The 16,786-nt window shown below is 40.9% G+C and overlaps 1 protein-coding gene across 1 annotated transcript in view; it reads right to left on the reverse strand.

Annotated features, from left to right (window-relative positions):
* Window positions 1-16,786, reverse strand: part of LOC116502716 (tetratricopeptide repeat protein 39A-like) — a 47,522-nt gene that overhangs the window by 15,321 nt on the left and 15,415 nt on the right. The window contains exons 5-10 of the mRNA XM_032208616.1: window positions 15,968-16,035; window positions 10,945-11,009; window positions 7,939-8,038; window positions 4,020-4,085; window positions 2,715-2,823; window positions 1,493-1,560 (exon numbers count right to left, since the gene is read on the reverse strand). Coding sequence (XP_032064507.1) covers window positions 1,493-1,560; window positions 2,715-2,823; window positions 4,020-4,085; window positions 7,939-8,038; window positions 10,945-11,009; window positions 15,968-16,035 — 476 coding nt within the window. The remainder of the gene's footprint in view (window positions 1-1,492; window positions 1,561-2,714; window positions 2,824-4,019; window positions 4,086-7,938; window positions 8,039-10,944; window positions 11,010-15,967; window positions 16,036-16,786) is intronic.

Here is a 16,786-nt window from a genome sequence, read left to right on the forward strand (position 1 = left end):
CATCCAAAGCCAACTCTACTAGGATAAGAAACCTTATCAAAGGTGATAGCAAAATAAAACTAGCTTGAGTCCCAAAGTCCTAATGGAGCATATATATCTCATAGTGGGGAAAGATAATCTCAAATATTTCTATACTACTTTGGATACATTAGTCCCAATTTTATCTGCCTCCCCCTCTCTCAGAACCTTCTGAAGCTTTTAGTGCACGGATGTTAGACACGTGGCGCCATGTTGCTATCACATGACGTTTCGTGATGTTTTTCTCCCTTTGTGGAGCTGGAGTGGGCGTGGCCTGCGCACGACGCATCTCTCCCGCAGGCCGCCAGTTTGACACCCCTGTTTTAGCAATAGCAGTTAGACTTATATACCGCTTCATAGGGCTTTCAGCCCTCTCTAAGCGGTTTACAGAGTCAGCATATCGCCCCCCACAGTCTGGGTCCTCATTTCACCCACCTCGGAAGGATGGAAGGCTGAGTCAACCTTGAGCCGGTGAGATTAGAACCGCCGAACTGCAGATAGCAGTCAGCTGAAGTGGCCTGCAGTACTGCACCCTAACCACTGCGCCACCTCGGCTCAAGGCTTAGTGCATCAATCATTAACCAAACTACCTGCCATATCAAATTAACAGATTTTGCCTTAAAAGGAATTTTAAACCTTTTAAGCATTGCTACGCAGAAGATAAGAGTTTGCATTTACATGTATCACTTTTTTTTTTTTTACTGAAGCACTAAACGTAAAAGGGCTGCTTGGATCTCCAAAAAGCTCTCTTACTGTGCATTTTTTTAAAATGACATCTTTTTCAAAAACAAAACCAAGAGTGAAGGGACTGAAATATTCAGAGCCTTTCAGAAATCTAAGGAAGCCTAAGATACTTTCAGCTTTTGAGGCCCTTTATTATAAGAAAAAATTAAAAAACCTGGAAACAGAGCGGAGCACCAAAAGCGAAAAATGTTATTCTATTATATTTAGCGAAAGAAAATAAATATGAATCTAAATCTGAGTTTCCCTTTGGGCTCGAGGCTCAGGTTAAAAGCCCCAAACTCCTCTCCACTGCAGCGGAGCCCACCCCATTGGCCTCCTAGATGCAAAATGTAAAACATCATAGCAATAGCAATAGCAATTAGACTTGTATACCGCTTCATAGGGCTTTCAGCCCTCTCTAAGCGGTTTACAGAGTCGGCATATCGCCCCCAACAACAATTCAGGTCCTCATTTTACCCACCTCGGAAGGATGGAAGGCTGAGTCAACCCTGAGCCGGTGAGATTTGAACCGCTGAACTGCAGATAACAGTCAGCTGAAATGGCCTGTAGTACTGCACCCTAACCACTGCGCCACCTCGGCTCTTATGCCTTCCCCCGCCTATAGCTCTGTTGCAACCCAAACATTTCCTTACAACTCTGAGTAGGGAAAGAAAAATCTAACTGACCCTTCGGTTAAACACAAAAAAAGGGGGAAAAGTGGGTGATCTGAAAGACAGCGCAGCCATTTTACCTGCGGATAGCGGGAGAGGTATGGCTTCAATAGGGCCTCAGCCTCTGTGAAATCATCTTCACCAATCCCTGGGGACAACACGGGAAGATAAAGGTGCATAGCATGAATAAGGATAAGACTTGCGTAAGTCAATGTCCCCCAGACAGACCTTGAAATATCCTACTAGAGACTGAAGGCATTCATAAGTAAACCCTACTTTATGGTTATCCCTGAAAATATTGCTTTCTTGGATTGCTTGAGTTCCCAGCTAAGTCGGGTAGCCAATCCTGAAGATTTCCACTACAGGTCCCTAAAATTGTAGTGTTTCCCTCCCATTTCCTAGCTTTCTCACAACCTCTTAAGTAATCAACCAGAGAAACAACACAGATTGTCACCGTTTGCACCGAAATCCTCTTGACATTAAACTACAGAAGGTAGCCCTCTTTTTTGAACTGATTAATAAACATTTAATCAGTTAAATGTTTATTAATCAGTTCAAAAAAGAGGGCTACCTTCTGTAGTTTAATGTCAAGAGGATTTCGGTGCAAACGGTGGAGAGCCTTCTCTGTTGCAGCTCCGGCCCTCTGGAACGAGCTCCCTGTTGAGATCCGGATCCTTACTACCCTCCCGGCCTTCCGCAAAGCCACCAAGTCCTGGCTGTTCCAGCAGGCTGGGGGGGAGCTGAGAAGCATCTACCTCCACGGAAATTGTGAATGTTGGTTTTGTTTTTAATATGTTGTCTTTGTCTCGTTTTTCCCCTTTCCTTTGTCTTTTGTGAGCCGCCCAGAGTCCTCCGGGAGTGGGCGGCATACAAGACAAATAAATAAATAAATAAATTTATAAAAACACATTTCATGAGTTTGCTGGATTCCAATTATCTCACTAACTCTTAATGTGACTCATACCAGATAGGGAAATATAATTATACTATTGTATATGCAAGAACAAAAGCTTACTTGCTTTCCAGCAGAAATCCATCTCACTATGACTGAAGCAGAGTTATAGTTATTAGGTGAGTCAAACTTTCTTCTTTTTAGTTCAGCCACAGCTATGCTGATATACCTCCCATTAGAACTTATTTTAGTTAATTGCATCAAAAGATGCATATTCCCCCATTAATTGAACTCAATCTAAAATAAGAAATCACCCCCCTCCCAAAGCAGCCATTTGTTGGGGGAAAGAGACCCAATCCCTGGTGCCCATATATCCACAATGCTTCTCTCCGGTGGAGGCATTCGCTTACCTAAGATGAAGGTAAGGAAGGTATAGTAGCAGAGAAGTAACATTGTACAGAGTAGAGCCCGCAGGTTGGCTGTCGTGGCTCCCTGATGTAGTTTTTGCAAACCGTAATCCTGAATGGAAATTAGAAATAACATTCAGAAAACGGAGACAACCGGTGGAAAGAAAGAGAAGAAATGTTGTACCCGTTTGCAGATAAATTCAGCAAAAGGGGAAAAAAACCCACACCATTTCCCCAGAAAAGTATTCTGGATAGATTGGTGCCCTGGTTTTAGTGACCTTTACGGAATTTCAAATTGATCCTATGGAGGAACCCGGCAATTAGTGCCCTCACCCACTAATGCATTTCTGAGTTCAAACATAATATTAAGTTATAAAGTACTCTGGCTTCATTTTGGATTAGCATGGAATTCATACTCATCCAATTTAATTAGAGCCGAGGTGGCGCAGTGGTTAGGGTGCAGTACTGCAGGCCACTTTAGCTGACTGTGATCTGCAGTTCAGCGGTTCAAATCTCACCGGCTCAAGGTCGACTCAGCCTTCCATCCTTCCGAGGTGGGTGAAATGAGGACCCAGACTGTGGGGGCGATATGCTGACTCTGTAAACTGCTTAGAGAGGGCTGAAAGCCCTATGAAGCGGTATATAAGTCTAATAAATAAATAAATAAATTATAGCAATAGCAATAGCAGTTATACTTATATACCGCTTCATAGAGCTTTCAGCCCTCTCTAAGCGGTTTACAGAGTCAGCATATATTGCCCCCAACAACAATCCGGGTCCTCATTTCACCCACCTCGGAAGGATGGAAGGCTGAGTCAACCCTGAGCCGGTGAGATTTGAACAGCCGAACTGCAACTAGCAGTCAGCTGAAGTGGCTGCAGTACTGCACTCTAACCATTGCGCCACCTTGGCTCTTGTAATTATATTACAAATTACATCTTACTATCAGTTCAATGAACCGTAAGTTTAAAATTTCCAAGCTAAGTGTTGCATATTACCATAGCTATTGCTTCATTACTATCTCTAAAAATATTGCAATCATTTGGATTGTTTTAGCCAAGTTAGGTTAACTGCTTTTAATCTGTTGCTCTCTAGCATTATAATGATCATGGTGGTGGGAATACTGGAAATTATTGCCTAATGCATTGGGAAGACACCGTACTGGGGAAACCCAGAGAAATAAGTTTTTGAGGGTTTTAATTACTGAACTAAGTGTACCAATGTCTTCTCACAAAGCAGCTATACGTCATCAGATACCTTCTGCAAGCCCAAATAATGTATTCGTAGCCTTCAAACTGGCACTTGTACCTTGTCTCCGGAAAACCCAGCAAATTCCAGAAGTCTCAAAATCCGGGGTGGAAAGAGGGAGAGAGTCTGTGTGGAAAACATATAACACAAAAGATAACAGAGACACCTGTAAGGAGGACGTCCTCTTCCCAAATCTTCAATGTGTACTTCCAAGTGGAAGAGCTTTTTTCAATATGATCAAGTTTGTATGCCAAGTTTAATAGAATTTGTGTGCCGCCCACTCCCTTAGGGACTCTGGGCGACTCACAACAGACAAGAAACATTTAAAATTTAAAAAATAGAAATAAAAAATACAGTTATTAAAATTCACATCACCCATTCCATCTAAGCGGGGCTGGATATCAATCAACAGCCCCAGGCCTGCCGGAACAGCCAAGTCTTGACGGCTTTACGGAAGGCCGGAAGAATGGTGAGGGTCCGGATCTCTGCAGGTAGATCGTTCCACAGGGACTCTGAACCATTGTTGACATTGTCCACTGCAAAGCTCTCCACATCCTCTTCCCCACAGTTTTCTTCCATTGGCGCCGTCTTTTTCCAGGAAAGGATTCTGGCTTGCTTCTCCTTGTTGAGCACAATTTTCTTTTCATATAAATCAGTGGTTCCCAAACTTGGCAAGTTTAAGATTTGTGGACTTCAACTTCCAGAATTCTCCAGCCAGCTCTGCTGGCTGGAGAATTCTGGGAGTTGAAGTCCACAAGTCTTAAAGTTGCCAAGTTTGGGAACCACTGATATAAATAGGTGTAATTTACTGACCAACTAAATAATTTCTCAGCCACACTATTCTTGGTCAATCAATCTATATCATAAAGGTCTTGGTTTTCTGTATTGGTAGGTTAGCTGCTCTCCCTCTATACAAATTCATCACTCCAAATTTTTGGATGTGACTATGCTCAGCATAGATGTTATGCTTGCAGAAAAAAAGAGATATTTATAATAACTTTTCACCACTCGTTTCTGACCATTCACATCCCAAACTTGAGAACAGGCAGAAAACAAGGAATGGATTTAGCACAAGATCAGTATACTTAAGCCATGAGAAAACAGCTGACATTTTGATTGCCAGGAGCCAGAGGTGGGTTGCTCCCGGTTCGGCCCAGATCAGCCAAACCGGTCGTAGCGGCAGCAGGAGGCTCCACCCACCCGCCCAGACACTTCTGTGCATGTGCAGAAGGATAGCGCGAACCGGTAGTACAAAAAATAGCAATCCACCACTGGCAGGAGCCTCAATGGAGTGGGGTTGGGCAATGAAGATAGTTATTGTTATGGCCCAGCAGGAGCCGTTGGACCTGCCACCAGACTCCAACAGCGAGGGGCCCTATGAGCCGGCTCTGGAGGATGTGGAGGACCCTGGACAGGGTTCCGACTCCAAGCAGGGCACAGAGAGGCTGGTTGGCCACTAGGAGGCGCCTGAGCCTTGGACTAGTGGGGAGGAGACAAGGGAGTGTGATCCTGATGTCATGCATTGGAGCAGTGGGGAGGAGACAAGGGAGTTGTTCCTGGACGCTCGGCAATGGAGAGCTAATAGGCGTAAGGAACAGTTACGCAGTTACAGGAGATAATTGCACTCAGCTGGTGGTAATTAGGCTCCTCTCAAGACTATAAAAGGAATGATTGTGCACACGCCCGTTGCAGGAGTCAACGTATTCACTAGAGCTGGAGAACTCTCGTGGCTAGCTTCGCAGGCTGGATTGCTGCCAAGGTTAGTCTGTGCTGGATTGCTGCCAAAGTCCTGTCTGTGTGTTAATAAATCCTTGCTGTATCTTTGTCTCGGCGTGCTTTGGTGTAGGACAAGGGGGGGGGGGTTGTCAGAACAGTTATACTATGGTATAGCTCCATCACTCCATCACTCCAATTTTCCATCACTCCAGAAATCCTTTTAATTCTGGGGTGATTTATTTTTCTCAAATCTCTCTAATCCCTTTGTAAAGCCGTCTAAATTTGTGAATTTTACCCCACTGTATGAAGTGAATATCACAAATCGCCTTAGTGCTCTGTGAAATATTATCCCATTCTGCATCATTGGATAATCCATCATTTGTTTGTGTTTCAGTTTTGTAAGAAATGCAGAAGAGCATCTCTATCTTTAGGAGTTAAACGGAGAGCCAGATTTTTCTCAGAGCAGAAAGATCAGATCTATCAACAAGCAACAGCTACACACTTCCAGAACTGAAAAGCACAAGGCAAAAGTTTGATTAAATCATGGGGAAAGAATTAAAAAGTAGTGCGGGGATAAAACTACAATAAGGCAGGTTAAAAACAGACAACCCAATCAATTGTAGTAAATGCTACTGTACAGCCTAGTATGCAATACTATAAAGCAGTGTTTCTCAACCTTGGCAACTTGAAGATGTCTGGACTTCAACTCCCAGAATTCCCCAGCCAGCGAATGCTGGCTGGGGGATTCTGGGAGTTGAAGTCCAGACATCTTCAAGTTGCCAAGGTTGAGAAACACTGCTATAAAGATTCTTCACTACATCATATGCTAAAGTTTGAGCTGAACGTGTGTAGTCCACCAATGCCAACTCAAGAAGTATTGTCATTCTTACAGAGAGCCTGATGGTGTCTAACATTTTGCACAATGCATAATTTTATGAACTTCTATGACATCCTGCTTTTTTCTCAGTTAAATACCCCATGGAATGTAACCTTTAATCATAGGAGAGTTTTTTCAGCCTTTGAGGTTTTCTTCCTGCCAGCCCTGTGGGCTAAGGCTCTCTGATAATATGATAGCAGAGATAAATACCGTACCTGCTGTGAAAAAAAAAATCAGAACCAATTATCCCAGACACAGGAATGAAGGAAGGGGAAATAACCTGGGGTGCTGATCTTCAAACCTTGGAAACAATTTTAGCTGGCAATATCTTAATACAGTAGCTACTTAATACCCACAACCAGTGCTGTTCTCTCCACATATCTGTATATATTTGTCAACCTGTACATTTGCAACTGTGACCCGTCAAAAGCGCGGAGGACAAAATCGCGCTCGACGAAAGCGCGCATGTGACGTCATCACAGCGTGACGAAAAAAATTAAAAATTGAAATAAAATTAAAATTAAAGCAAGCCGATTCACATAAAGTTAAGGGTTAGGTTTAGGGTTAGGGTTAGGGTTAGGTTAAGGGTTAGGTTTAGGTTTAGAGCGTTAGGGTTACGCTTAGCGTTAGGTTAAGGGTTAGCGTTAGGTTTAGCGTTACGTTAACGGTTAGGTTTAGGGTTAGATTTAGGGTTAGGTTAAGGGTTAGGTTTAGGGTTAGGGTTAGGGTTAGGTTTGGGGGGGTTAGGGTAAGGTTTTCGCTTTTTTTTTACATTTTTCGATCACAGCGTGATGTTTTCGTCGCGCTGTGATGACGTCAAATGCGCGCTTTCGTCGAGCGCGATTTTGTCCTCCACGGTTTTGTGGTGGAACCATTTGCAACTACAGAACAGCATTGTAATGCCCAAGTGAAAACTAAGTGGGTTACTTCTGGAAAAAAAAAAAAATGGCTTGTCTCTTGGAGTTCAGTTTCTGTCATAAACATAACTTTCTATACCCCTTAAGCAGCTGTGGGGCCATTCAGATGAGAAATACAAGTTGGAATGGAGAAGATGGACTGATTATATTCAAAGTAAATATGGGACTAAGAAATTTCACATAGCTTTTGAATGAATGAACAAGGAATGTTACAACTTATCTAAAATTAGCTTTATCAAAGGGGAGTTAAAGTACAAGCGAAGGGACGATGCTAAAGTTAATTAGTTTATTTTAGTGGGTGATTGCTAAATGTTTATATTCTGTATTTGCTCTGGGAGGTTGTGGGGGGGGAGGGGGGAGGGGATGTGGGATTGGGGGGGGAGGGAGGGAAGGGGAAAGGTATATAATTGTAAAACTTATTAAAACTTTTAATTAAAAAAAAGAAGCTGTGGAAGCATATTCAACTCACCAAATTGAAGGCACCAATGCCAAGAGAAATCCCCCCCTCCAGATGGAGACGGACAGAGTTTGCAGGCAAGCAACAAGGTTGGATGAAAGCATTCAGCTCTCTGCAAATATTTTTTTAAAAAAAGGGTTACAGAATTCCATTGCCAATTTAATCGCCCGAAACTACCATAAAAAGAAAAGGGGTTCTATTTCATAGATCTTCTTCACTCTAAACCTGGCTTTTAGTCATACAGGGAATTCGATTCATTCCCTATATGACACTCTAACCGATGTCCAAATTTAAACCTCTGATCCAGAACAAGATGATGCTTGTCAGGAAGATAAACATATATAGATCAATAAAGACGGAATTGATACCTACCAGTACTCCAGCTTTTCAATAACTTAATTACTTTGCACTGTTTACATGAAGTTGTGTGTGTGTGTGTCATAGACTCAAAAGATAACACAAAGGATAGTAACTTACATTCTTTTGAACTACTATATCTCCATTCATTTTAGGAAAAAAATCACTAAGGTTCCTCACTGACCTCACATGCACATCACAAGATAAAGGGAAGGAAATTCAAATCTATCATTTCAAACTCAACAGAAGAAAAAGCAAGATCTAAAGAAAAACTGGGAATAAATGCATATGAGTTGATTTGGCAATATGTGGGCCTGTGACTAAAAGCATCATGCTTTATATCAGCAGTTCCCTGGTGGTTCCCCTTGGTTCTGCCAGTTATGTGTGGGAACAGTGGTGATATTCAAATAATTTAACAACCGTGTTCTCTGCCCTAATTATTTTCTTCCAACAACAGTTCACCAAACTGCTCAGGAAAGTTAACAACCGGTTCTCACGAACTGGTGCAAACTGGCTGAATCCCACCACTGGTGTGGAACCATCCCTTCTAGTCTCAGTTCCTCTTCTCTTTCTCTCATCCCCCTTTGGCTAGGATAGCAATAGCAATAGCAATAACAGACTTATATACCGCTTCATAGGCTTTCAGCCCTCTCTAGCGGTTTTACAGAGTCAGCACATTGCCCCCACAGTCTGGGTCCTCATTTCACCCACCTCGGAAGGATGGAAGGCTGAGTCAACCCTGAGCCGGTGAGATTAGAACCGCCGAACTGCAGATAACAGTCAGCTGAAGTGGCCTGCAGTACTGCATCCTAACCACTGCGCCACCTCGGCTCTTTGGGGGATTGGATGAAAGAGTGCCCACAGCCTTTTCCCCTGTTGATTAGGCAGATTCAATTAACATGCAGGAACAAGGACATAACCAAGAACAAGCTTAAGCATAGCGTTCCTGATTATAGAACACTATGGACAACACAATTGAAAAACTCAGTTCTGTGAGTTGCTGATTGTTCTTGTTTCTGTTGTTGTTTGACTGCGCAGTTGGCCTGTTGACCGAATAAATGTGCTAGCAAATAGCTAAGAGATATTTAACAATGCTGCCATCTAAAATGGCCCAACAGTCCAATAGTTCATTGGAGGATAAAGAGGTAGCAAAATACTGAAATTGATGACTCATTTTAGATTTAAGGCACGTAATAAAAGGATTCAACTCTTGTAGCCTATCAGATGAACCATTACTTGGCAGTGGTTGGTGCTCCCAGGGAGTTCTGGGTCATTTCTTCTTGTCATCTTGTTTTACAACTTCCTCATTGATTCCCAGAGCTTAAGCCCCTTTCCCAAACTCCAGCTATTCAAAAATATGACCACCAGAGATTGCATCATGGTCAAAATGGTCCAGATAACCATCAGAGAAAAGCCAAGAATGACTACATAAACAATATAACTCTTTGCTGCCACTTAGTGGCTGAAAGGTTGCATAGTCAATCCATAGTTTTTTAAAAAAATCAGATGTTGATGAGAAAAAGCAAAGGAAACTTTGAACTTTAATTTGTATGCCGCCCACTCCCTTGGGACTCTGCAAAATGCAGAGAGGAACTGGGGTATTGTACATGACAAGAGGCTTTTATTTTTTTAATTAACAAACATGTAAAATACACACACACACAAATTAGACGTACATCACATTTATACAATACGAACAGGAGCTTCCTGTTCTTCTTATAGCAATCATCAATCGATACCACTCACCTTATATTATTTCCCTTCTATTGTATTTCATTTGGATTTCACCATTCTTAACCCTCTTATTTACTCATAACTATTATTTTATGAGTTTTGTTATCTTCCTTCATTGATTCTGGTTTCTTTCCTCCATCCACCTATACCATTTATCCCATATCTGGTAGAATTCTGATTCTTCCTTTCTCTGGATTTCTTTAGTTAGTTTGTCCATTTCGGCACAGTCCATAACCTTTCTTATTATTTCATCTTCGCTTGGGATTAATTTGTTTTTCCATTTCTGGGCAAAGGCAATCCTTGCCGCCGAAATAATATGTAGTATTAAATACTGGATTTCTTTTTTGTATTTCGCAGACATAATTTCTAATAAAAAAAACCTTCAGGTTTCCATTCTATTTTAACCCCTGTTATTGCCTCCAGCCAATTTTTGATCCTTTTCCAAAAAACTTTAGCCGACAAGAGGCTTTTAATATGAAGGATGATGTTGGATGGGGCTGGAATTTTAGTTGAGGGGGTCACCAATTTTTGCCATAGGAATGTTGTGCTTAACATGTATGGACATCAGCAGAGCATGGACCCCTTCTGGATGCATTGTAAGGGTTACACTGTGAAGGCACCAAGATTGAAGGAAGCATGATTTTCCTTCAGCTTAGCATGGGAAACATCTTTGTTGCTATAGCCTGTGTCTCATCAATCTACAGAGTTTAAACGGAGGGTAAGATTTAAACGTTGTAATGCTTCCTCTTGTGCCTTCGGTCACCATCTAAACATGCCTCTCTGTGACAAGTGGACCAAAAAGACTTTCCCATTCCAAAATGCGGCGTGTGGTGCTTGTCTTTGTCTCATACTCCTCACTAATGCTCTTCCTCATTCCTACCTGTGACTTTACCCCTTCTTTTACCCAGACCTGCCTTCCCAACTCACCTGTAGATGAGGTAGCTGTTACGCACCTTGAGTCCTCCTTTTATGAAATTAACCATGTTTTCATCCTGTAAGAAGCAAAAAGTCTCCTTCAATCAAACATCTTCAGTTCGCTGGGATGATGTCTATCTAGGCAATGTCACTCATAGACACACAGCACTTCATCCAAGGCATTCATCACACTTGGCCACCAGCAGGATGACTGCTGAAGTGTTGAAGCTTCATCCCCTCCCACCCACCCCATCTTGCTTTCACCAAAAGAAATTAATCTAATTAATTAATTAATTAATTAAGCCGAGGTGGCGCAGTGGTTAGAGTGCAGCACTGCAGGCCACTTCAGCTGACTGTTATCTGCAGTTCGGCGGTTCTAATCTCACCGGCTCAAGGTTGACTCAGCCTTCCATCCTTCCGAGGTGGGTGAAATGGGGACCCGGATTGTTGTTGGGGGCGATATGCTGACTCTGTAAACTGCTTAGAGAGGGCTGAAAGCCCTATGAAGCGGTATATAAGTCTAACTGCTATTGCTATTGCTATTGCTATCTCAAGATAAGTGGTGAAAATTAATCTCTAGACAGCTATCTATATCCAGTGGTGGGATTCAGCCAGTTCACACCTATTCGGGAGAACCGGTTGGTAAGTTTCTAAGCAGTCCGGAGAACCGATTGTCGGAAGAAATCTCCTTTTGTTTTTTTCCACTTTACAGGGCTAATCCTGTAAGGAAGGCAGGAAGGAAACATTCTGGTGTTATTTCTAGCCTAATCTTTATTGCCCTGCTTACAGAAACTGCCTCTCCGGTTAACCCTTATTATATTGTCACAGCTAAGCGAAGCGCCCATCGACCTGAGTCACGTTGGGTTGGCCACGCCCACCCAGTCACATGACCACCGAGCCCCGTGTAACCAGCTGGTCATCAGAGCAGAGAAACCGGTTGTTAAATTATTTGAATCCCACCATTGTCTATATCTCACTCCCTTGACTGATTTTTTTTCATAGAACAGTATCTCTCGTGTGTTTTGCAACCAGATTCTGTTTTCCTCCAAGAAACCTAATACAGTTCTCACACATGGGTGCAAGCTACGTCTGTGGACGTGTCAAAGATGGCAGGAATGCAGCTCCAATCCTTTTGAAGATGCAGGTGACACTGATGTCTTGTACAGACAGGAACTTGCATTGTGGGCACTGCATTTTTGATACCATCATCATCTTGCTGATTTTTGACATACACACATAGACATCAGCCTTCGAGTGAAATAGTAGTTTCCTAACACCGAAGGGACTACAAGGAAAATGGGGAAATCAAAAGAACAGCAGTTGGGGGGGAAAAAGAATGCTTTTGCTCTATTTGTCCTGCAATTTCCATAGTGGCACAGATATTGGTTAACTGAGACTGAAAATTTCCAGAGAGCCAGTCTGGTTTACTGGTGAAGGTGCTGGCCTAGAAAACAGGAGACTGTGAGTTCTAGTTCCCCATTAGACATGAAGGTGAGGTGGGTGACTCAGAGCCAGTCACTCTCTCTCAGCGGAGATGGCTCAGTGGTTAGGGTGCAGTACTGCAGGCCACTTCAGCTGACTGTTATCTGCAGTTCAGCGGTTCTAATCTCACCCGACTTGGAAGCCTTCCATCCTTCCAAGGTGGGTGAAATGAGGACCCAGACTGTGGGGGCAATTTGCTGACTCTGTAAACCGCTTAGAGAGGGCTGAAAGCCCTATGAAGCGGCATGTAAGTCTAACTGCTATTGCTATTACATCTATCTATCTATCTATCTATCTATCTATCTATCTATCTATCTATCTATCTATCATCTATCTATCTATCTATCTATCTGGGTGAAATGAGGACCCAGACTGTGGGGGTGATACGCTGACTCTGTAAACCGCTTAGAGAGGGCTGAAAGCCCTATGAAGCGGCATGTAAGTCTAACTGCTATTGCTATTACATCTATCTATCTATCTATCTATCTATCTATCTATCTATCTATCTATCATCTATCTATCTATCATCTATCTATCTATCTATCTGGGTGAAATGAGGACCCAGACTGTGGGGGTGTGATACGCTGACTCTGGTAAACCGCTTAGAGAGGCTGAAAGCCCTATGAAGCGGCATGTAAGTCTAACTGCTATTGCTATTACATCTATCTATCTATCTATCTATCTATCTATCTATCTATCTATCTTCTATCTATCTATCATCTATCTATCTATCTATCTGGGTGAAATGAGGACCCAGACTGTGGGGGCGATACGCTGACTCTGTAAACCGCTTAGAGAGGGCTGAAAGCCCTATGAAGCGGTATATAAGTCTAACTGCTATTGCTATTACATCTATCTATCTATCTATCTATCTATCTATCTATCATCTATCTATCTATCATCTATCTATCTATCTATCTATCTATCTATCTATCTATCTATCTATCATCTATCTATCTATCATCTATCTATCTATCTATCTATCTATCTATCTATCTATCTATCTATCATCTATCTATCTATCATCTATCTATCTATCATCTATCTATCTATCTATCTATCATCTATCTATCTATCTATCTATCTATCTATCTATCTATCTATCTATCTATCTATCATCTATCTATCATCTATCTATCTATCTATCTATCTATCTATCTATCTATCTATCTATCATCTATCTATCATCTATCTATCTATCATCTATCTATCATCTATCTATCTATCTATCTATCTATCTATCATCTATCTATCTATCTATCTATCTATCAATCATCTATCTATCTATCATCTATCTATCTATCATCTATCTATCATCTATCTATCTATCTATCTATCATCTATCTATCTATCTATCAATCATCTATCTATCTATCATCTATCTATCTATCTATCTGGGTGAAATGAGGACTCAGACTGTGGGGGGTGATATGCTGACTCTGTAAACCGCTTAGAGAGGGCTGAAAGCCCTATGAAGCGGTATATAAGTCTAACTGCTATTGCTATTACATCTATCTATCTATCTATCTATCTATCTATCTATCTATCTATCTATCTATCATCTATCTATCTATCTATCTATCATCTATCTATCTATCTATCTATCATCTATCTATCTATCTATCTATCTATCATCTATCTATCATCTATCTATCTATCTATCTATCATCTATCTATCTATCTATCATCTATCTATCTATCTATCTATCTATCTATCTATCTATCTATCTATCATCTATCTATCTATCTATCTGGGTGAAATGAGGACTCAGACTGTGGGGGCGATATGCTGACTGTAAACCGCTTAGAGAGGGCTGAAAGCCCTATGAAGCGGTATATAAGTCTAACTGCTATTGCTATTACATCTATCTATCTATCAATCTATCTATCTATCTATCTATCTATCTATCTATCTATCATCTATCTATCCATCTATCTATCATCTATCTATCTATCTATCATCTATCTATCTATCTATCTATCTATCTATCTATCTATCTATCTATCATCTATCTATCTATCATCTATCTATCTATCATCTATCTATCTATCTATCTATCATCTATCTATCTATCTATCTATCTATCTATCTATCTATCTATCTATCATCTATCTATCTATCTATCTATCTATCTATCTATCTATCTATCATCTATCTATCATCTATCTATCTATCATCTATCTATCATCTATCTATCTATCTATCTATCTATCTATCTATCTATCATCTATCTATCTATCTATCAATCATCTATCTATCTATCATCTATCTATCTATCTATCTGGGTGAAATGAGGACTCAGACTGTGGGGGGTGATATGCTGACTCTGTAAACCGCTTAGAGAGGGCTGAAAGCCCTATGAAGCGGTATATAAGTCTAACTGCTATTGCTATTACATCTATCTATCTATCTATCTATCTATCTATCTATCTATCTATCTATCTATCTATCTATCTATCATCTATCTATCTATCTATCTATCATCTATCTATCTATCTATCTATCTATCTATCTATCATCTATCTATCATCTATCTATCTATCTATCTATCATCTATCTATCTATCTATCATCTATCTATCTATCTATCTATCTATCTATCTATCTATCTATCTATCATCTATCTATCTATCTATCTGGGTGAAATGAGGACTCAGACTGTGGGGGCGATATGCTGACTGTAAACCGCTTAGAGAGGGCTGAAAGCCCTATGAAGCGGTATATAAGTCTAACTGCTATTGCTATTACATCTATCTATCTATCAATCTATCTATCTATCTATCTATCTATCTATCATCTATCTATCCATCTATCTATCATCTATCTATCTATCTATCATCTATCTATCTATCTATCTATCTATCTATCTATCTATCTATCTATCATCTATCTATCTATCATCTATCTATCTATCATCTATCTATCTATCTATCTATCATCTATCTATCTATCTATCTATCTATCTATCATCTATCTATCATCTATCTATCTATCTATCTATCTATCTATCTATCATCTATCTATCATCTATCTATCTATCATCTATCTATCATCTATCTATCTATCTATCTATCTATCATCTATCTATCTATCTATCAATCATCTATCTATCTATCATCTATCTATCTATCTATCTGGGTGAAATGAGGACTCAGACTGTGGGGGTGATATGCTGACTCTGTAAAACCGCTTAGAGAGGGCTGAAAGCCCTATGAAGCGGTATATAAGTCTAACTGCTATTGCTATTGCTAGCTCAGCCGACTTCACGTGTTGTTGTGGGGGGGGGAAAAGAGGAGGAGAAAGGAGGATTATGAACGTTTGACATCTTGAATTACCTATAAAATAATAAAGGTAAACTAAAACTCTGATAGATAAACAAACTCAATGCACAAGCTCTATCCAGGAAGCAAAATGCTGAAATGTATTTCTGTGGATTCTGCCTTCCATGTTTCTTGCACCTCTCTATCGTAGAATTCTCTCTCAAAGTTGGGAACTACGGTAAACGATGGGGATAGAATGTGCGATTAAGTCTGGAAAGAGAATAATTTCTTACCTGGAGGAAAATGAGGGCTGCCCGGTGCAATAAGCATTCTGCATAACATACTTCAGCGTGCAGTTCCTCTGTAACAGGGAAACATGGATTTAGGGAGTATGTGCAGCATTTCAAATATTGTCCCTATTGTTCACCATTAGTGACTCCTACTTGAACTATTACATATGCTCTCAGAAGCTTCAAGTGGTCCAAAGTGCAACAGCAGCCTGAATGTTGGTCAGTGGGAGCACATTACATGCTGGTCCACACCTAAGGACCATAATTGTGACCAGAATCTTTGTTGCTCAGTGCTGCATCACACATGGGTTGTTCAGTGGAAAGAGGCAGGTGTCAGGCCTGCAATTATATTCCTTTTAGAAGTTTGGCCTGCCACACTTCCTCTTATTTCATTATGCTGTTTCATTAGTATAGTTGATGGGAGGGGGGAATAGACAGGAGTAGGATTGCGGAATGTATTGTTATCATTCTTTACTAGAAGCCAAGGTCATCTTTTGTCTCCGCACTTTTACACCTGACCGGAAGCAGCTGGGTGTGGATGCCAGCATGGAAGAAGAAGATTGGACCATATGATGGATTGTGAGTGTGGGGACAAGATCATGAACTTTTAACTGGGTGGGATTCTGATGTCATTTCCAGAATTGGGATTAACCCAGATGTGCTAAGATATCTGCTTTATTAAATTGGAACTTTAAGGATCGTTTTGCCTTGGACTCTGATTTAATTCTACATGATACTTGGAATGCTGACAGCAGGAGTCCCAAGTAAGGAACTCAAGAGAGCATGGGGAGGTAAGCAGGTGGCTGAGGAACTCTGGGAGTT

This window comes from Thamnophis elegans, chromosome 2 (assembly GCF_009769535.1).
Source record: "Thamnophis elegans isolate rThaEle1 chromosome 2, rThaEle1.pri, whole genome shotgun sequence".
Lineage (NCBI taxonomy): Eukaryota > Metazoa > Chordata > Lepidosauria > Squamata > Colubridae > Thamnophis > Thamnophis elegans.